The sequence below is a fragment of the Homarus americanus genome, unplaced genomic scaffold, assembly GCF_018991925.1.
Source record: "Homarus americanus isolate GMGI-L3 unplaced genomic scaffold, GMGI_Hamer_2.0 scaffold41027, whole genome shotgun sequence".
Taxonomy (NCBI): Eukaryota; Metazoa; Arthropoda; class Malacostraca; order Decapoda; family Nephropidae; genus Homarus; species Homarus americanus.
Genome location: NW_024745073.1, coordinates 3,830,288 through 3,852,808, shown reverse-complemented (window position 1 = coordinate 3,852,808; position 22,521 = coordinate 3,830,288). Strand labels below are relative to the sequence as shown.

Sequence of the window (22,521 nt, the reverse complement as noted above, 5' to 3'; positions counted from 1 at the left end):
GGAATTCCTTGTCTTTACTCAGGCCTCCCAGCAGACGCTGTGGAGACGTGCACGACTCAGGACACATGTATTATGTATCTCCTGTACATAAGCTCAAGAATAAGTTGAAGTTAAAGCCGATGTTGAAGTTGTTTATTCAGAAACAAACTGTTATAACTTATTTATTGGCAAAGTTGGTATCTTAGTCAAGGTGTAGATACCCTGACATAGTACTGGGGAACTCCCTGCCACAGTGTTTCCTCTGTCCCATATAACCTCCATCAAGTCAACACATTCTACATCAACGGGTTGCCTCTGACAACGACCCCTACTGTAGATCTATAACGACAGAACAAGCATAACGTTTACCTCAGTCAAGACTAAGTAAACACAATCAACCAGAATAAATCTCTCTATCAATCTCGTTGTCCTCAGAGGTAGATTGATAGTCCATGGGAAGGACCACTGACCTTGGAGGCGGACTTGGAGCCCTTGGATTCAGTGAGGCAGATGGTGGGGACGGAGGTGGCCTGGGACTGACCTGACCCCCCGGTGCCATCACTCAGGCTCGTCCCCGTCAGCGGCTCCTCGGCTTCTGGGAACTTGTCTCCTGTAGGTGATAAGAGAGTGTGAGGGAGTGTGATGAGGTGGAGGGACGGTGAGGAGGGTACGTGAAGAAGTAGAGGGACGGTGAGGAGGGTACGTGAAGAAGTAGAGGGACGGTGAGGAGGGTACGTGGAGAAGTAGAAGGACGGTGAGGAGGGTACGTGGAGAAGTAGAGGGACGGTGAGGAGGGTACGTGAAGAAGTAGAGGGACGGTGAGGAGGGTACGTGGAGAAGTAGAGGGACGGTGAGGAGGGTACGTGAAGAAGTAGTAGAGGGACGGTGAGGAGGGAACGTGAAGAAGTAGAGGGACGGTGAGGAGGGTACGTGAAGAAGTAGAGGGACGGTGAGGAGAGTACGTGAAGAAGTAGAGGGACGGTGAGGAGGTACGTGAAGAAGTAGAGGGACGGTGAGGAGGGAACGTGAAGAAGTAGAGGGACGGTGAGGAGGGTACGTGAAGAAGTAGAGGGACGGTGAGGAGAGTACGTGAAGAAGTAGAGGGACGGTGAGGAGAGTACGTGAAGAAGTAGAGGGACGGTGAGGAGAGTACATAGAGAGGTAGAGGGACAGATAAGAGGGAGGAAACATATAAAGTGCCTCAGCAACAAGGGGGAGGGAGGGAAGGTGAGGTAGTGTGGGTAGAGTATGGTAGGTAGTGTGTACAGGTGAGGTCTCTGGTACCGTTCGTGTACTTGATAACACATGAATCTGGATTCTCAAATATTCGTTTATCAAGTCTTTCCCCGATGTGATGTGAGGCAGTAAAACTTTGGCTTCACTCAAGTTACGACTCAAAATGGCGTTGAAACTGCTCTGAGACTGTTTCTTCAATCTAGTAACAATAGTTAAGGGACAAAGATAACTCAATATCCAGGTACGAATCTTTGAGAATCTTTTTTTTTATCGTAATTAACAAATATTTTCTTAATTATTGGTTCATCGTTATTTAATTCTAAAAACATTTATATATTTAATTACTGTAAACGGAATTAAAGGCGTATTAATAACTCTATGTGATTTACTGCCCTAATGACTCTCGTTTAAGAATAGTTAATTAAGCTTTAGTGAGTCATTAGTCAAAAGCTTATGCTGCCTGTGTGTGTGTGAGGCTATTGATAATGACGACGTATTAACAAATCTCTTCACTGTTGTACCCTTATGTTTGTTAGTTCTCTCTGATGCTACGGTCATTCGTATAAACATCAATTACCGATAAGTACATCAACAAAGGCAATCAATAGTAATTATATGAATTATTTATTGCAGTTTTTACTTATATTTATCGATCCTCCCAAACGCGTTCGTGGGAAGTTATGAATTCCCATGCGTCTTGTGTACCCATCTCGTCAGCGGCTCTTGTGAGAACGCCATAACTCTTAAAAAAACCTAATACGGATTTTCATGAAACTTGGCAGATATATTGATCCCTTGTAAAAGCTCACACGAGTTTGATAATAACCATAACGCTAATATTTCATCTATGTGAGTGACGATGTTCTTGGATGTATCGTCTAGTCTAGTAGGGTTTTGGTGAACGTAAATACAAGTGGAACGACTCGAGTTTGTTTAATATATTACAAAATCAATATTTTTTTCCTACTATATGTTTATTATTATTATTATTATTATTATTATTATTATTATTATTATTATTATTATTGTTGTTCTTATTATTTATATTATTATTATTATTATTTTATTACTATTATTATTATTATTGTTATTATTATTATTATTATTGTTGTTCTTATTATTTATATTATTATTATTATTATTAAAGTGTTATCATGGTTAATTTGAATCTATTTATGTTTATTTTTTTGTATTGGAGTTAATGAATGTGTCATACAGAGTAATTTACTGATGTTTGAAATTTTGTTTGACTGTAACTTGTATCTGTAACTGTAGAATGACTAGTTTTGACTGAGTGACTGGTTCGTGGGATAATTCTTGACTGTATGAACTATATGATAACTGTTATGGCTCCAGATTCTTAATGCTTCTTACGATGATGTATTCTCGTAAGTGAAGAGGTAACAATGTGCCTGATATGATTTATTAATACAAACTTGAAATAACAGTTAAAAAACATTCAATGTGAGACTCAGCCTTAAGTAAATACTTTCTCGTAGTGCCAGTTACCCCTTTGGTGATGATTTAACCCTTTGGTGATGATTTAACCCTTTGGTGATGATTTAACCCTTTGGTGATGATTTAACCCATTGAGGATGATTTAACCCTTTGATGACTATGATTTAACCCTTTGAGGACTACATGATTTAACCCTCTGAGGACTGTGATTTAACCCTTTGAGGACTACATGATTTAACCCTTTGAGGACTGTGATTTAACCCTTTGAGGACTGTGATTTAACCCTTTGAGGACTATGATTTAACCCTTTAAGGACAAAGATTTAATCCTTTGAAGGGTTAAGACACAAGCTTAAGTGATAGAGTTTGTAGTTAAATGTTGTATGTTACTTCAGTCTTGTGTTAAGGAAAGGTATCTAGTTAAGGTAGAGTCTCGGTGTAACGTCAGTGTTGCTTTGTGACGTTATTTGGCGGTTTATCTTAAATTCGCCAGTTAGTCTCGGTTACGTTACGTTACGTTAGGTCAGGTTCATTTTATATATCTTGACTTACAGATAATTCAATCGTACGAGTTGTTAAGATTCTAGATCAAAATTTATTGATAATTCTCTGCTTTATGATAATTATTTAAGGTGTGTGTAATAATTCTCTGAGACTTATGGTTATAATTCCTTGAAGTGTTTGATAATTTTGTCGTGAAGTAATTGAGATAAAAGACTGCGTTCACTGCAGGTTGAGGCACTAAGATACTGGCAGGAATCATGCACTGTCTACTCTCGAGGCATACAGCCTACAGCCGGGGAGGGAGAGAGAGGAACGCACTCACACCCAAGGATGTACTTATAATGTACTTATAACTCACTTACATGCTCTCACATTCAATATGGTTGAGGTCCTGTTCAACACTTACACTTTAAAACAGGTTCTGTGTCGGTTAGTGTAAGGATGATAGCACCTCTAACCTCAAATGACTGTGATTTGGAAGGTAGCACTATAAGTCCTTCGATTGACTTGAGTGTGTTCCTCGGGTGAAGTAATTTATTTGTTGTTTTGTTTTTTGTTGTGTTTGGCTTCAAGAAATACTCTATATATACACACACACACAGCTGGATACAAGAGCTCTGTACTTTACAAGAAGCTCTAAGAGAGCCATCCAGTGTAACTCCACGGGATAAACACTACTATTGTATAACTACTTCACAACACTACTCCAACACAGCACAGTTTGTTCTACGTGACGGAAAGAACACACACACACGCACACACACACACACACACACACACACACACACACACACACACACACACACACACACACACATTGCAGGTGACGTCACTGTGAAAACAACATGACTACGTCACAGGTGAGTGACAAACACATAACAAAACATTAAAAATATGGCAGTCAAACTCTTATCTCGCGTGCGTCAAAACACCAAGACACACGGTAAAAATGTGCTTCACAGAGACAAAATGTGTGGCTTGTGCACAAAAATACGTACACACATCACATGTGCATCAAAAATGCGTACACACACGTTATATGAGGATGAAAAATACGTACACAAATGTGCATCAAAATGCACATACGGTTTACGTGCACCAAAAACAAATAATTAGACTTTACGTGTGCGTCGAAAATGCGAACACACTTGGCTTATGTGCATCAAAAGTACGTACACACGACACCTGTGCATCAACCAAGGACGTACACAGATCAAATTGGCCTTAAAAATACATCTTAGAGAACAACAAAGTCACTGACGGTAAAACACTCCAGTAACAAACAGTTAAATGAAACCCAAACATTACAGCAACGTACAGAAACTACAGCACAAACTACAAAATAAATCAGACTGTAACAAATGCGGCTGTAGAGGCAAACAGCCTTACACCCATCTACGTTTAACTTCTTAAAATAAACTCGAGTTTGAGAAGTACATTATAGCAGACTGGTAACTTCTACATTACAAGAAGGAAGTTGAAGAATGTCACAAGTGGTTTAGCGTTCTCCAAGGGGAGCTCTGAGGTCCTCATGGGCTGCCCTCACTACAAGAACTCCAGATTCTGAAGTGACTACACCAACCACAGTTACAGGGGAGTATTGAATGAAGTTTTTACATATACTATAGTGAAGAAGAAAAAATATTCGATGTGCAACATAGGTGAAATTTTATACGAAAATTATTAAAAATACGAAAGTTATTTTATTGGTAATCTATAATGTATAATTCTTACTGGAATCAACTTTAACATTGTGTATAACCAATAAGATGGTGTTAATTGGCTCTCAAAGGGTCGTTGTTAGTGTAGTTTCACATCAAAATCTGGAAATAGTTATACAGTAAACAACAACGAAACATGTTTGACCAAAGATAAACCTTTACTCCTGGCACCGCCGTTCAGTCGACCCATAGCTGCAAGAGACGAGGCAAGGCGGAAGAAGATTTAGTCACGTTCCAACACTTATTTTATTTACACATCTACTTATCTCAGGGTTGGGCCAAAACAACATATTGTTTTACCCCCTTTTTAAAATGCGTTAATTGTATTTATCGTTTTCTTATTATCTGAAAATTAATATTAGTTAAAGAAGTAATAAATATAATTTTCTTTGCCAAATTATAGAAAACCTCATGAAACAATTTTCATATCATCGATTATTGTGATATTTACATCTAAGATCCCTCTCCCCTTGTTTACATTTTCTCCGTTCCCGGATACAGTCAGTTGGAATCCGATCCTTAAATCCATGTGGGACTGGGGATCTGACTGCGGCTCAAAACATTCAGATTCTCAGTCCTGTGTGGAGTGTTGGATCTATTCCAATCCCACTGAATCTGACCGAGGGACAACCCCAAGCGGCTCCCACCTCCAATGGCGTTGATGATGGCTTCGCGTGCCTTGTGGACGCCTCGGGTGAAGGAGGTCAGGTCTGGGCGTTTGCGGGCACCTCGATGGAAGAGAACCAGCGATCTCTCGAACTCCCCCATCCCGTAGAGCGCCTCCGCCTGCACCAGTACAGCTGAGGAAGGTATGATTATTATAAGATACAATACTGGAGGAAACATTCCCATATGCCAATAATAACTACCAGCGAATACGAACGTTCATTAATGATGTAACAGTTCATTGTGCTTAAAAGAATCAATAATAGTAGCAGTAATGTACCTGTGATGTCATCTGTATTGTTACACAGTTGTATTATTTACTGTAACAAGTGTATGACGTGAGGAGGAGCCCGCATGACTCTCCCCGTGCAGTACTCACCCTTGACAAGCGACGCGTCCCTCTTGAGCGCCTCCCTGGCATCCTCGAGCGCCTCCTCCAGGTGCCCCAGCAGCAGGTGGCAGCGTCCCCTCACCACTAGGGACGCCGGGTCGCCCCCACACTCCACCGCCTGGGAGAGGGGGGGGGAGCTAGGTGAGGGAGGGACATACCTGAGGGAGGGACATACCTGAGGGAGGGACATACCTGGGGGAGGGACATACCTGAGGGAGGGACATACCTGAGGGAAGGACATACCTGAGGGAGGGACATACCTGAGGGAGGGACATACCTGAGGGAGGGGGAGGGAGGGTCACTACCTGGGAGGGACATACCTGAGGGAGGGACATACCTGAGGGAGGGACATACCTGGGGGAGGGACATACCTGAGGGAGGGACATACCTGAGGGAAGGACATACCTGAGGGAGGGACATACCTGAGGGAGGGACATACCTGAGGGAGGGTCATGAGTGAAGTATAACAACTCGAAAAGAACAAGTAGACACCCATTCACGTCGTCCTCTGCTCTTCTACTTTTCTTATAACTCCTTTCCATTTCCTTACCTCTCTTTCACACCACAGTAATGGTCCACAGACATGGGCAAAAGGTTCTCAGTCAGCCGATCTCTGAAATAACAATAGTCGTCCAGGTGATGTGTGACGGCCACATATATCTGAGGGACTTTATAATGCCGTGAGTGTAGTATCATGTTGTGCTGTACTTGTTGTGTGGGTGAAGATGTTTCTCCCAGACAAACATGTATAGAAGCTAACGGGTATACAGTACCTGAGTGTAAATCAAAAGGTTGGGTTGTGTAAAGTTACGCTTCAGTGTCCCGCATTACGTGTTTAATGCTCCTGCTGTCAGCTGTGTCACCCCAGGCCACTAAACCTCGTCCCTAGAACACCCACCTTCTGGGCACAGGAGAGAGCCGTCTCCACCCTGCCCATGGTGATGGCTCGCTGTGCCTCCGTCAAGTGGACAGAGGAGTTGGTGTCTTCGGGCTGCACCAGACGGCGCTCCTTCTTCCTCTTCACCTGAGGGTGGGGTGGTGTTAGTGTCAGGCTTTCCGGGACGCACGGCGAGTATGCAAATGAGGAGAGTTATAGGGGTGTGGCCGCCATGCTCTCCTGTGGGTCTCCGTGTTGCTGAGATTCCCCTGAAGGTAAGCATGGAGACCACAGCCCGCCTCCTGACCCTCACCTGGAGACCTGCCGAAGTTGTTGGCGGACGGGGGAAAGGAATGTCTCTCTTACTTATATTTTAGCTGTGGTTTATGTCTACGTCTTAGTGATTATTATGCATTACACGAGGCTATTGGCTATTTTATTTGATTTTAAGTCAATTTTCTTACATTTTAAAGTATTTAGCGTTAGTTCTACTTAATCGTTAGTTTATAAAAAGCAGCTTTATAAGGAAATATTTTATTGTCTTTATCTCAAGACAATTATTGTGTTCAAAAGGGGGAGAAATGGACAGAGAAGAAGAAGGTAATGCTGTTGAAAATTCAGATTTACTTCATTTTGGAATTCTGGTAAAAATCTTGAAGGTGAAATATGAAGCTCATGTTTAATAATCTGAATATTCAACATGGGGTCAGCAGAACACATACATCATTCATGAAACATCCCACGAAACATGAGTGCCAGGACACATACAACATACAACATACCATGCAGACGACGGGACATACACCAGCATACACACACATACACAGAATAAACATACACATCACGACAGGACAACGGCACAGAAGAAAATATTGATAAGTAGCTGAAAATAATCAAAGTATTTTTTACAAAACATCGGGCAGCTTTTTTGCTTTTGGTTTATAATCACTGTTTTACGACACGTTTTAGTGAGTGGTTTTTTTTTTAGGGTAATGCTGTTTTTGTTTTTATTTTTTTGTTTTTTTTTGGTTTTTACAATACATGTGACGTATTGTTCCATATGATGACTTACGTGATTTATTGTACGTTTGAGATTTTTTTAAACAACTTATTTTATCTTAGAGAATAACAATCGTATTTTGTTATTCATTCCTTTGTTATAAAGTTCCCGAGATTATTTATGCCTGTAGTGCATTTTGTATTTCATAAATCGCGTATTATCTTATATTTTTTTTATCTGTATATTTTATATTGTTTTAGCAAATATGTTTCTATAAATTATTATGTGATCCTGATATAATAAACGTTGAGGTCGTCTTGTCTTGTTGACGTAACTTGTGTGTTATTTACGTTACACCATGAGCATTGATCCTCTCCTTACGTCATCCAACACTCCGAGGGGAGACTTGACGATTGTCTTTTGTTAATGTTCTCGGCGATTAAATTTAATATTATTTATGTTTATGTAATATTATTTTATGAGTATTGTCGAGTTTAGGATTCAGAATTTATTCGTATTTTCTGTAGTTACCTAGATTTGCTTTATGTTATATAGGTGTAATTATATACGACGTACAGTATATATATAGTATATACTGTACCCTGTATATATATATATATATATATATATATATATATATATATATATATATATATATATATATATATATATATATATATATATATATATATATATATATATATATATATATATATATATATATATATATATATATATATATATATATATAAGTTTTCATGTAGGTGGAAGTGTAGAAGAAATAAGTGCTGTTATTTGTGTATAAAATAAGAAATAATCCCGGATACTTGAGTAAGACAACATGCTTCAAGCAACACTGATGACAAGGGTCTACACTCTCTACAGGGAGACAAACAGCGGTGGTGAGGCTGCCACACGCTGTACCAACACGTAGGCCGCCACACGCTGTACCAACACGTACGCTGCCACACGCTGTACCAACACGTACGCTGCCACACGCTGTACCAACACGTAGGCCGCCACCTGACCAACACGTAGGCTGCCACACGCTGTACCAACACGTAGGCTGCCACACGCTGCAACACGTAGGCGCCACACGCTGTACCAACACGTAGGCCGGCCAACACGCCACACGCTGTACCAACACGTAGGCCGCCACACGCTGTACCAACACGCCGCCACACGCTGTACCAACACGTACGCCGCCACACGCTGTACCAACACGTAGGCTACGCCACGCGTACCAACACGTAGGGCTGCAACACGTACACGCTGTGCCACACGCTGCAACACGCAGGCTGCCACACGGCCGTAGGCCGCCACACGCCGTACCAACACGGCCGCCACACGCTGTACCAACACGTAGGCTGCCACCGCCGTACACGTAGGCCGCCACACGCTGTAGCCGCCACACGCGCCACAACACGCTGTACCAACACGTGCCGCCACACGCTGTACCAACACGTAGGCCGCCACATCGCCGTACCAACACGTAGGCCGCCACACGCTGTACCAACACGTAGGCCGCCACACGCCGTACCAACACGTAGGCCGCCACACGCCTAACACGTAGGCCGCCACACGCCAACATAGGCCGCCACACGCTGTACCAACACGTAGGCCGCCACACGCTGTACCAACACGTAGGCGCCACACGCTGTACCAACACGGCCGCCACACGCTGTACCAACACGTAGGCCGCCACACGCCGTACCAACACGTAGGCGCCACACGCTGTACCAACACGTAGGCCGCCACACGCTGTACCAACACGCCGCCACACGCTGTACCAACACGTTGTCACACGCTGTACCAACACGTAGGCCGCCACACGCTGTACCAACACGTAGGCCGCCACACGCTGTACCAACACGTACCACACGCTGTACCAACACGTAGGCCGCCACACGCTGTACCAACACGTAGGCCGCCACACGCTGTACCAACACGTAGGCCGCCACACGCTGTACCAACACGTAGGCTGCCACACGCTGTACTAACACGTAGACCACACCACTACCACTAACTGCAAGGGACTGTTGTAGGTTAGGCCCTATAGCGCAGATTTTTATAGAAACTGAATATCAACGACCAATTATGTAACGAAAATTATATTATACGATTTCCCACAGTAATTACCGCCAATTATGGAAGAAAATCGCAAAATATTACAAACGGAAGCATGGAAATCAAATACAGTGCTTTGTTCAGTGTTTCCTGGAGAGTCGAAGGTAAAGCAATGTCTGTGAGGCCGCTACCCCCTCCCTTACTCCCTCCCTCCCTCTCCTCCTTCCCCCTCCCACTCTCTCTCTCTCTCTCTCTCTCTCTCTCTCTCATTAATAACGTCACGACGCTTCTGTTCCCTTCAATTTACGGCTTCCCAGCAGCCCTTGCATGTCCCGCATGTCCAGAGTCCATCTCACGCATAGCCCACGGTAGTTTTGACCTGTCTCACGCGGCGCATTTTTTTTTTTATTCTACCTGTGTCCAAACTGGCCCTGTGTGTCTTTTACATAAGAGGAAATGTTACGTGTCCCTTAATACCCAAGTCTACGTTAATATTTCAACATATACGTATCCATGAACGTGACATGTGTCTGTCATATCTCCCAGCTCCTTGAACCGTGTCTTTTGCACTACGTCCTAAGTGTGATCTATGATATATGTGTATAAAGTTATATATTCGTGAAGTCAATTGTATATGTGTTGAGGGGTCATATATACGTGCCCTATACATCGCGTGTATGTGTACGTGTAGTTTACGCATATAAGTGACATTATATACACGTGTCCTGATTGTATTATTGTATTATTCATCCCCATATCACACACACACACACACACACACACACACCAGGTGGTTTTAATACTCTCATATCATCTCCCAGGTGGTTCCACTCACACCAGCTAGTTGTAAACCCCTCCAGCTGGGGCCTCACACGTACCAGGTGGTTTAAGTCTACACTCTCTCCCTCCCAGATGGTTCCAAACACACTAGATGCCTCCCTACACACGCCACGTCATCCTACAACCCCTCTCCCCTCCCCTCCCCTCACCTGTCATATCTCCCTCCCGTAGTGACCCACACAGTGTGCCATGACATGACAGGGAGATGTTTTAGTCGTGGGTCGTCTCAGGTCCCCCCCCCCAGCCCCCAACCTGCACCTTACACCAATGCGATCGTGTTTTGTTTTTTGTTTGTTTTAATCTGTTTTGTTTTAATTTGTTTTTGTTACACGAACTGATTTGTGCGTTTGTGTTTTGTTTTAGTTTTTTTTCAGAGTTTCTATCCTAACCCCTAATAGATCCGTACATTCGTGTTTGTTTGTTTGTTTTTTTTGTTTGTATTTTGTTTTGTTTTTGTTACCCGGCACTGAAAATGTTGAGATGAAATAGATTTATATAACTTTCGTATTTAATTTTGGGGGAAATCGAATTAAAAACAAAGACTTTATATATATTTAAGTTACCCAAAAGCGGGGGAAAAAAATATATATATAATAATCTTACCTAACCAGAGGCACGATCGACCAGGTGACCTTGAACCAACAACATTATAACCCTGATATAATTCTGTTTACATGAAAGACGATGTTGCTCCCAGATGGGTTAATATTTTTTCAGGGTTAGAATACGTGATTAAAATCTTTTGTGTGTGTAGTAAGACTTTTATTTATCTTCTTCCTCTTCCTTTCTTCCCTGGTCTCTCTCTCTCTCTCTCTCTCTCTCTCTCTCTCTCTCTCTCTCTCTCTCCCCCATGCGTGAGAGTCCCCCCACTACTTACGCCCATGGAGGCACTAGGTCATCTGAGGTAAGTTGCATGACCTGGCCCCGGGCTGAGAGAGATAATTGCTATGTGTGTGTCAGACCATCATGCAAAACACCACCCTTAGTTTTCGCGCCTAAAATCCCATCCCGGCACTTTTCCCGCGCAAAATCCCACCCTAATTTACCCGCGCAAAATCCCACTCCAGTTTACTTGCTCAAAATCCCACCCCAGCAGTTTTCTCGCGTAAAAGAAGTAAATAGAAAATAAAGGTTGCTGAATTTTATCTTAATCGACTATCGAGTTGTGTGTTTATATGTGGGGGGGGGAGGGGGAGGAGGGGGGCGTGTCAAGGCTACGGAGGTAATGTTGTTGTTTTTGTTTGTTTTTTGCTCTCTGTTTCACTATATATTTTTTCGGTGTGTTGTTATCTCTCTCTCTCTCTCTCTCTCTCTCTCTCTCTCTCTCTCTCTCTCTCTCTCTCTCTCTCTCTCTCTCCAGACGAAAGAAAGAGAAAGAATCGTAAGCAGATTTTCTCTCACGTCTTACAGTGAAGAAAAAAAATATAGCATTGCGTTAGTCAGCTCAATGTCCGGTTTTTTTTTCTGACTTAACTGAATCTGTTTTAGTTTTTTCTCATGGGGGTGTTTTGTGTACAAGTGAGACTCAACGCTGCTGAGGACTAAAACTGCTTAGTAGTCTTAAATCTGACCAGGAGTGTTAGAAGGTACCATAAATCTGACCAAGACTTAAAAGTTCTCATAAATCTGACCAAGAATGTTAAAAGTTACCATAAATCTGATAAAGACTTAAAAGTTCTCATAAATCTGACCAAGACTTAAAAGTTCTCATAAATCTGACCAAGAATGTTAAAAGTTACCATAAATCTGACCAAGACTTAAAAGTTCTCATAAATCTGACCAAGAATGTTAAAAGTTATCATAAATCTGACCAGAACCGTAGAGGCTGATTTTGGTCTTCATGAAACTATTTAACTCCATTGAAACATTAGCAGTAGTATAATTAGCGTGGCATAATAACTAAAGGAATTAGACAAGAATTAGACTGTAATAATCGAGAAAATCCTTCCCCTTCCTCCCTCCCTTTGCCCCCCTTTTCCCCTACTTATCTCCTTGTCCTCCCTTCCCTTCCTTGCCCTCTTGCCCTATTTTAACTCCTCCCGAGAATAAGTACTGCACATGTAGCTGAACTTACTGAGGTGCGTGAGTGAAAACAACTCTTTCTATACTTCACAGCCTGAGACTCAGGCTGCCGACACTAACACGTGATGTGACAAACAATCATGGGTTTTATTATGTACCAAAATTACAAAAATTAGAGACAGACAATTACAGGTGACGTGACAGTAATAAATTTTTGCTAGGTTTATGAAAGTGTAGGTAATGGTAGAGCTTGGCGACCTGTCTCCTCAACCTGGCACCTGTTTTTATTGTGTGTCCTGCTCAGAGACACGGAGGACCTCTGGTGGGGTTCATCTCAGTTAGTAGCTGGGTCGTGTTAGTCGGCCCAACACTGACTTTCCCTCACTAACTGATCGACAATGTGTTTCCCCGTCTCAGTATTTACGGCGTAGTTACATAGTTATAGGTTTTACATCCTGTCCTAAGATCCCTTAGTTTGCCGCCGGGACAACCCCAGTTCACCCAGCTGGGAATGGGTGCCCAATTTTACAGTTTGGAAAGTGAAGGTGATCGAGTACAGTTCTAGTCAATTTACCTTTTTTTATGCCGAAAATAAACTATGATAATTATTTTGTCTCGTGTATTACCTCCGTAGTTAATAATATGTTGAGTAGAAGGTCGTTATTAGTCCAATTGGGTCAGAACTCGGAACCTCGGAGCCTCACAACATACCAAGTTGGCTTAATTCCTTTGTTAATGATGTCGTGCTCATAATTCACAGAGGGACGCACGCACACACCACATGCATTCCTAATTCCCCCATCACCACTCCCCTTCCCCTCCCCTTCCTTTCCCACTCCCCATACCACTCCTCTTCCCTTCCCCTCTCACCCGACCCCACAGCGCAGAAGGTCAATCGTGCATACAGCGTTAATTATAAAAGTTAAGACCAAAAATCATGTTAATTCTCGTCACCCGCCCTCGTAATAAAGCAACTGAATTTCCGTCTCAGGTAAGAAAAAAAGAGGATTTAAAGCGTTATCACAGTCATAATTATTAAGGAAGTGACAAAATATACTCGTTTGGGACCCATATACTCTATTATATTATTTATAGTCGTCTTCATTTGTTTATTTTAATGTGTCATATCATTTACAGTCGTCCTTCATTTGTTTATCTTAACGTATCATATTATTTATTGTCGTCCTTCATTTGTTTATCCTTACGTGTCTTATTATTTATAGTCGCCCTGCATTTTTTTATTTTTACGTGTCATATTATTTATAGTCGTCCTGCATTTGTTTATTTTAATGTGTCATATCATTTATAGTCTTTTTTCATTTGTTCATCTTAACGCGTATCCTATTATTTATAGTCGTCTTTCGCTTGGTTTTCTCAACGTCGATATATATATATATATATATATATATATATATATATATATATATATATATATATATATATATATATATATATATATATATATATATATATATATATATACTGTTAATGAATATGATGTATTTCTTTGTGTATGAACCTCTGTCCTGCGTGGCAGTGAGAAGTGATACCATCCTCAGTGTCAAGACCTGACTGAATTACTCAGAATAGGCAAACTGTTCTCCAAGCTTTGTCAATAAATTTATTAAATTAAAAAAAAAAAGTCAATCATGTATTTTTCTCTGCTTGTCATATTATTTGCATTCACCCTCTCTTCTTCCACCCCTTTCCTTTACATCTCTCTAACCCCAGTTCCTTCCCTCCTCCCCTATCCCTCCCATCACACCCCCTTCTCCTCTCCTTCTCATCTACCCCTCCCATCACATCCCCCTCCCCTCCCCCCCCCCCAGGTCTAGGTGTTAGTGCCTCTGGGGCTCTGACGCCACACCATTGTGCTGCCTGACGCTCTTGATCCTCTCTCTGGTCGATGATCACACGAACACTACCGCTTACATGAGGGGGGGGGAGGTAGAAGAGCGAGGGGGTAAAGAAAGAAAGGGGGAGCTAGAAGAGAGAGAGGGAGTAGAAGAGAGAAAGAGGGAAAGGTGTAGGTGTGAGGAAAAAGGAAGAATAACCGAGGAAATAAGGAAAGAAGGGAATAACAAAATCCAATCACTTATTTTATATAATATTTTAAAGGTTCCTTATTGAAAAAAAATGCGTATCATAGCTTATTTTCTCTATAGCCCTAATAATAGTGAGAGGATAAGAAAAAATAGACAAAAAGGTGGATCTAAGATTATTATATTTTTTTGACAATTTTCGAGAGTAAAGATGAAAACAAGAGAGATTTTATACCTTAAAAATAGAACGCAGGTAAAAACACAGAGCGTTGCTATCACTGTCCAGGTAGATTAATTAAACCCGACAGGAGAAGGGAGGAAAGGGGAACATGGCAAAAATAATAAAAACAGACTTAATTTACGAGAGCTATATAAATTACGGAAAGGTTAATAAAGCAGGGGAAGACGAGAGAGAGAGAGAGAGAGAGGAATGGTGTCGAGGCGCTTGTCTTTTGTTTGTACCGTGACAAGTGAGCATCAGGAAATGTAGGAATGTCACTTCTCATATTCTTTATAATTCACAAAGGTTCTGATAATATTACTCGTAACTGTATAACGTCGAAATTATTACTGAGACTCTAATTTAACTAGATACTTAACAATAACAAAAAATAACATAAATAGCTTAAAACAGAAAAATAGTTCAAGAGGTTTTGCACAAATTTACGCGGGAAATTTGCTGTCAAAGTCCTTGTGAATCCGGACCCTAACAGAGAACGTCAATAAACCCCTAAAATTATATAAATCGGGATTGAAAAGAATATAGGAGTCAGGGGACGTGTGATTGTCTTTTGTTTATGTGGTGTTGAAGCTTCTTATTGAACCCCGCATGACTTGTAATCCTCTAAGCTCCTTAAAAAGATTGAATAAGGGTATTAAATCTCACTTGTGTTCGTGGTATGTATCCGGGATATAAATAAAGTAAGTCGAATGTTACCTTTATTTTAATGGTGATTTTAGTCTATAGAATTGTAAGTAATAACTTTGAGGTCTATTATTTTGGTTTAAATTGTACCACTGAATTTAAACGCTTCATTTTAATATCTCAACAATTTATCATATTTCCCAATTAACAACTTTCCCATTTAGCTTCTCTTCCCTTTCCAAATTTTCCAATTATTTCAGCCTCCCCTTCCCACCTCCCGTAGTTTATAATTAGGCATGATACCCCTCTCTAATTCTCCATTAATTAAACACGTCCCGAGGTCAAAATGGTTTAAGCCCGCGACCTTGAAGACGTTAAGATGGCGGGCGACCAGCGGCAGGAAGGCGGGAGGGAAGTCGGTGGACGTTGGTATATGATGATTTAATCGATGAAGAATATATTATTTTTACAAAAGAAGCATTTTCCTAGCAAGTAATTTTGGCAGTTAAGTTGTTTTTCGTGTTTAATAAGAAGATTCGTATTTAAAAAAATATATATTCTTTGAACGAACTCAATTTTATGCCAACATGTTATCCCTTAGTTAAACTGTCAACGAGCTATACCGTGAGAAGGTAAATAAAAAGGAGACGATCTAGTAGAGGGAGAGAGACCATGGAGGAGAGAAGACAAGGAAGACATGATTTGGGTTTTGCGTGGCGTGTAGATATCCTTCCCTCCTTCCCTCCCTCACCCACAGTCTTAGCCAATAATAACCTCATAAATTACAGAAAAAATATACCTGAACCCACAACATTCATGGAGATATTACCATTGTTTTGTGGGGGGGGGGGCGTTTATCTCAGTTTTGAACGTAAGATAAATTATTAACCTTGGGTATGCTGGTATAATACTGTTATAATTCTCATATATAGTTGTTAAGATATAAGTGTCATCAACTTAGGGTGAAATTAGGACATAAATAAACTGGACAACACAACACAATAACGAGAAAAAATCAATGCATTATGCGGACATGAAACAGAAGAATACATATAGAACATAAGATAGTACAGGTAACAATATTTGGGCAACTAAGGACAGACAAAGCGACGAAGAACACGGACATGTACAAGGACAAGACACTACGTACATACTACATATCACATGAACATCAGCACAGAGAATGTACACACAGAACCTCAAGAGCAGAGGAGAAACAACTAAGTTACTGAACATCACAAGACACAGAAGAGACAAAGAGAACAAACACACAAACATTCAAAATATATATATATAGAGAAAATATACATATATGTGAGGTATATACATTAGACATGCATAAATCAAAGCAATTCGCATAACAAAGTATATATATATATAAACGAATGTATATTTAATGGTGACTATCAATCAACAACAGTGAGAAGCGATATATTCCATGCGTTTAATAATAATAACAATAATGACATAAATATAAATATGATGCAAACTTGAAGCATTACTTATATACAGAAGGTGCAAGTAAGCTTATTATAGAATGTAAAAATAAGTGAGTAATCTTCCTTTATAAATTTGGTTTATTGACAGAAAAAATCATCGTAACTTGAGAGAGTCTAAGTATAAAACTGGGTATATTTCTTTGACATAAATACTCGTGTCAATTCCTCTGATTATCATCCTCCTCCCTACCTTCTATTAAATACCTTAGCATCCTACTTCACAATAGCGTCAACACGTATTTACAAATTACATCTTCGACCAATTATATGACAACTTAAGATATATATATAAAACCCCAATTAAAAACACGACACAAAAACTAAAAAAAAAAAATCTGTTTTAGAATCCGTAGTGAATTCAGTAATTTTTTCCACAGTGAATTAGCCCGTAAGTGTAAATTAATACTGAAGAATAGACAGACTGGTGGTGGTTAGGTGTGAGTGTGAGACAGAGAGACAGGGAGCGTGTTTAATGCCAAGATGCTGGTGTAGGAGTGTAGAGGTGTGTGTGTGAGGAGGTGGCGGCGGTGGTGGGGTATTGGTTCATGTCGCAGCCCAGCACATCACCAATACACATACACACATTCGTCTGCCTCAGGAACGTCCATAGATTCATGAGGCTGTGTTTTAGCGGTGAGTGAGCTGGTGGGGGGCGAGGAGAGGACTCAGAACCGACACAACAAGTCAGTGTAGGTGAAGGTTGTTAAGGCCGGAACTAGCATATAAACAAGTCTTCTTTTTTTTTGTAGATTCAAGTCGATATCAGTCTGGCAGATGTACATAGCAGGTCTCTTACTGAGTTAATGTTTACACTCAAGCATTGTTTGTTTATCTTAGTAGCTTGGCTTAGATCAGTCTTAAGGTGACATTATTACTCTAAGCAGTTCCGCTGAGTTATTATTATGCTGAAGCTATTAGTTTATATCGCCAGGTCTGCTGATTTAAGGCTTATAATTGAAGCCTTGTTAATTAATACCAAGTTTTCTGGCTAGGAATTTAATAATTTAGTCATTATTTACTAAGAAATAAATATATTTAATTAAGTCTTATAACGAAGCCATTGTTTACGTCATAAATATATACAGAATCTAATATATATATATATACATATATATACTCAATACATGTGTTTATCTAAATAATGCTGGTAGCTATGAAAAAAGACCATTTTAGGTCATAGACGTAAATCATGAGCTAAGACCAAAGAGTAAGACCGTAATCCTGCTGAACGCGTAACTGAACAAGAGAAAAAAAAAGTGACAACGATTACACAGATGTTTTATTACATTGTTCACTTTGTAATGCATTAAATTATTTACTACAACAAGTTAACGTTATGAGAAAGCTTTAAATTATCTTCCTCTTCCTACATAAATATCCTAGAGGTCTATGTTTCTTGTTTTTCTCACGTGACATGAAATAATGATATGTCTTGGCCTATGTTAATGGTACAACACTCAGACACCATTAGGCTTAAGAATACTACAATGGGGAAAGCTACTGGTATCATTTGTTTTTATTTACAAACATAAGTAATTTTGTTGGAACTAGAATATCATGATTGTCACCAGACTTTCAAGAAAATTCCAATTCCAAAAGGTAGTAAAGTCTATTACTTCTGCACAAGTTAACTCCCAACACTAGCTTTTGTGGTAGTTTGGTAGTTAGTTAGTTATACACTTATATATTTATAGAATTGGTCCCGTATCGATGTGATTATTTTTTGTTTTAAGTTTATAATATATACAAGTCTACTCTATGTAGTGTGATGAACTACAGAAGCACAACAACAAAACGACATTAACTCAGTCGTTTACTGAGAATGTAAACATATAGGTCCCGTCACTAGGAGGTAAATATGGACAATATTCTCTCATCTTGTGGTAGACACGGGGACCTTACCGAACTTTATGACCTCACATATATTGAGTGCTGAAAAGTAGAAGTGGTAGAGAAATATTACGTGCTAGTGAACTGGTGTGCTGTTGACAGATCAATGAATTGTACTTTTTTTTTCTCTCTCTCTCTCTTTCTGGGGGTTTACACGAGGATATTTGGTTTTTTTTTTCCTTCAGGTTAGGTTTCTTTTTGTCATTAACAAAAGACATTATATTTAAAATCATACTCAACATCAACATACATATGATACAATATAATTCTATACAAGTATGTCATCAACCGTGAAAAAAACAAATAAACGGTGTAGTATTAAAGAAAACGGCTGTGCGCGAGAGGGAAAACTGAGGTCTACCTTGAGGGAAGTCTTGATATCCTGGTCACCCATGGCCACCGCAGCGGCCCTGTCCTTGTCACAGTAGATTTCTTCCCTGCCAGGAGCCCCCAAGTGGCCCATTAGCCTCTTCTGCCTGAGCTCCGTCGCCACAAACCTGTTAACCATTTTTCCCTTAAGGGTGCGCGCTCCTTCGTCTGGATCCTCTGGGTTCCTGAAATAATTAGGGCGAGGAGGATGTAATGAACGAGTGTGTCTGAGCCACGCCATTACATAGGAATCGTAAATTAGCATTAAGAACGTTTTGTCTTTGAATAATAAAATAATTAATGATATAACAGTCTTGTGAAGTCTTTATCTGAGAGAGCTCATTCCTCAGTGGTGAAAAGTTTGAACTGTAACATACATAAGTAAATTACTTACCTTATTGTTGTTATCCAGACGTACTTAAATATTATCACTAGAAAACTATGGTGTCTTACCTCCTCTGGCGGCATCGTTGGTCTGACTGTTCCCTCTACCTTCTTAATCTATATTTTGTAATGTTTTAATGCACTGTAGATGAATTTCAGTTTGAGAAAAAATTTGCCCCATTGTATCAGAGCTTACCTTGTTGGTATTATAAAAGCCTACCAACGCTTAAAATAAAGTTTTTTCAGGGTTATTGGATCATCTCCATTTTGAATGTTTCACGGAATTTAGAGCCAAAAGCAGATTTTATTCAGACGCCTACAGAGAGTGACCTAAAGTGGAGTCCTGGGTCTCACCTTCCTCGTCCACCACTAGACTTGCTCCGTCCTCTTCCTCGGCCCCTTACGGCACCTTTACTCAAGGTTCCCAGCCCTGCCACACCATCCTGAAGGAGGTGTGCTTCAAGCTTTAGGGTGTGGAGGCCTGGTGGTGGTGGTGACGATGGTTCGTGTGGTTTGTTTCTGTTGGTGATGCTGCTGAATGGTTTATTATGTTACTGGGTTGTGGCTTTACGACCTGGTTTGATTATGTTGTTGTTGGAGGTGCTGAAGACATTGTATCGTCTGGTGGTAGTAAATGTAGCCAATAAGAAAGTGAATTATAATGAACCTGTAGTTGTGTTGAGTTAACTGTTGTGGTGTTAAGTGTTAGTACTGTCATTAAGTGGTAATTTGTGAATGTTGTTTTCAAGAGTGCAATTATTTGGCGTAATTACTTGTGACATGCTATATAGGCTGATGAGGTTAGATGTGATGAGGGGTGATGGCACAATATATTAGTTTAACTACCGGTAATGGTGCCACAACACAGTTACGGTGCAACAGCTTACTCAAATTTAGCCTCAGTGCTTCAAAACAACGCTAAAAATTACTGGAATGATGGATAACTGTGCCACACACAATGTTGTTAAGGTAGTAACTGTGCTAGACAATAACTTTAGTACACTGGATAAGAGTGCAGAATACAGGACAAGTGCTCCACACACTGCTGAAATAAGCCTACAACGGTGCCACAAGTTTTAATAACCGTGCTAGTAATACTTTTAAACAAGTTATGTGAACACCATGGCTAGTATACATTCTACTAGTTAGGGAAATATATTTAGTAATAAATAGTAATAACAATTAAGATCACCTGAAGATTAGCCCCCCATGCTTATTTCACCTCTGATTAAACACCTTATTACTACCTGTGTGGGTCAGGTTAGGTTAGATAAGGTTAGATTAGGTTAAATTAAGTTATGTTACCTTTGTGGTGGTTAATATTAAAGGTAAAATAAGCTGAAGGCTAATCTTCAGGTGATCCGATGGTTGTTGTAATAATTGTGTCTACTATTATCATCATTATTAAATTAACATTAATTGTGTCTACTATTATCATCATTATTAAATTAACATTAATGTAAGTGTGTCTCACGTTGTTAATAAAGTCTCAAACGACTCAACACCTTGAGAAATATGGATGAAAAAGAAACAGATATTTCTCTGTCCCGTTGCCTTATTATTTCTGTAGAGCGATTTTGTTTTCATTGTCTGTGTTACCTTGTTGATAGTCGATCCAGGGAGGAGTGTCCCAAATGGTCACTTGAAGCTGTATACTTAGTGGTAGCGAATTGGTTTTTTAAATGATGGAAAAAATTTTGCTTTTGTTAATGTGAAGGTCAAGTACAGTGTCCTAATATGTGTTAACAGTGTCTTAATATGTGTTAACAGTGCCCTATTATGTGTTAACAGTGTCCTAATATGTGTTAACAGTGTCTTAATATGTGTTAACAGTGTCTTAATGTGTTAACAGTGTCTTAATATGTGTTAACAGTGTCCTAATATGTGTTAACAGTGTCTTAATTGATGTTAATGTTAGCAAAAGTGCTATAAATGATGAGAGAATGTTAAATGTGCCATATTTGAAGAATATTAACAAGATCACCATAATTGACGTCAAGAATAGTGACATAAATGGTGCTTTAGTATGATGGAGAGAGTGCCAGTATTCATAGAGATGCCAGGAACAAGTGCCAGAAACCTTTACAGTACTGATTAAAATGTTATCAGTTATTGTTAGTCCATATAACACTGATAATAATATTGGCAGGACGCGCGACACGAGTCCCTACTACTCAAAGCATAAATATACAGTCATGAAAAAAAAAAACGAAAAACCCAAATTTCAAAATGTAACCCATTTAAAATCTGGGCATTCGTTTTGGATGACCCTGTATGTGTATATTACCAGAGTGAATTAAAAATGTATTGTTAATTATTATTGACATCATCCCCATAGAGAGTTAATGGTTGTTAGTCTACACTGTATTTTTTTTTATCGGTTTATACAGTGAGTGTATTAACGAAGCTAATGGTGGTTTAGTACATTAATATTAACGATAAGTTGGGTTGATACATTAATGGTCCTGGTTAATAGGTTTGTATTAACCTTTTTTTATATATAGATACAAAACGTCATGTCAATATTACACCTCAGAACGCCGAGAAATATTTTAATTATCGTTACCTGCCCGAGTGATGGCTTGAAGTGTAATTAGACATGTTTATTAAGGTATGCATAATTAGTTTTATTTTGTCCATTTACTATTTTCAGTTATTCGAATTAAAAAGGTTTTATTTAATATATTTAGATGTTTACTTTCATGTGCATTT

General features: G+C 39.8%; 1 protein-coding gene across 1 annotated transcript in view; it reads right to left on the bottom strand.

Annotated features, from left to right (window-relative positions):
- Window positions 1-19,893, bottom strand: part of LOC121878494 (outer dynein arm-docking complex subunit 4-like) — a gene marked incomplete at its 3' end in the record, with an annotated part of 26,247 nt that extends 6,354 nt beyond the window's left edge. The window contains exons 1-7 of the mRNA XM_042384750.1: window positions 19,820-19,893; window positions 19,418-19,610; window positions 6,853-6,978; window positions 5,943-6,072; window positions 5,545-5,697; window positions 450-589; window positions 1-37 (exon numbers count right to left, since the gene is read on the bottom strand). The exon at window positions 1-37 is cut by the window's left edge and continues 128 nt beyond it. Coding sequence (XP_042240684.1) covers window positions 1-37; window positions 450-589; window positions 5,545-5,697; window positions 5,943-6,072; window positions 6,853-6,978; window positions 19,418-19,610; window positions 19,820-19,893 — 853 coding nt within the window. The remainder of the gene's footprint in view (window positions 38-449; window positions 590-5,544; window positions 5,698-5,942; window positions 6,073-6,852; window positions 6,979-19,417; window positions 19,611-19,819) is intronic.
- Window positions 19,894-22,521: the final 2,628 nt, after the last annotated feature.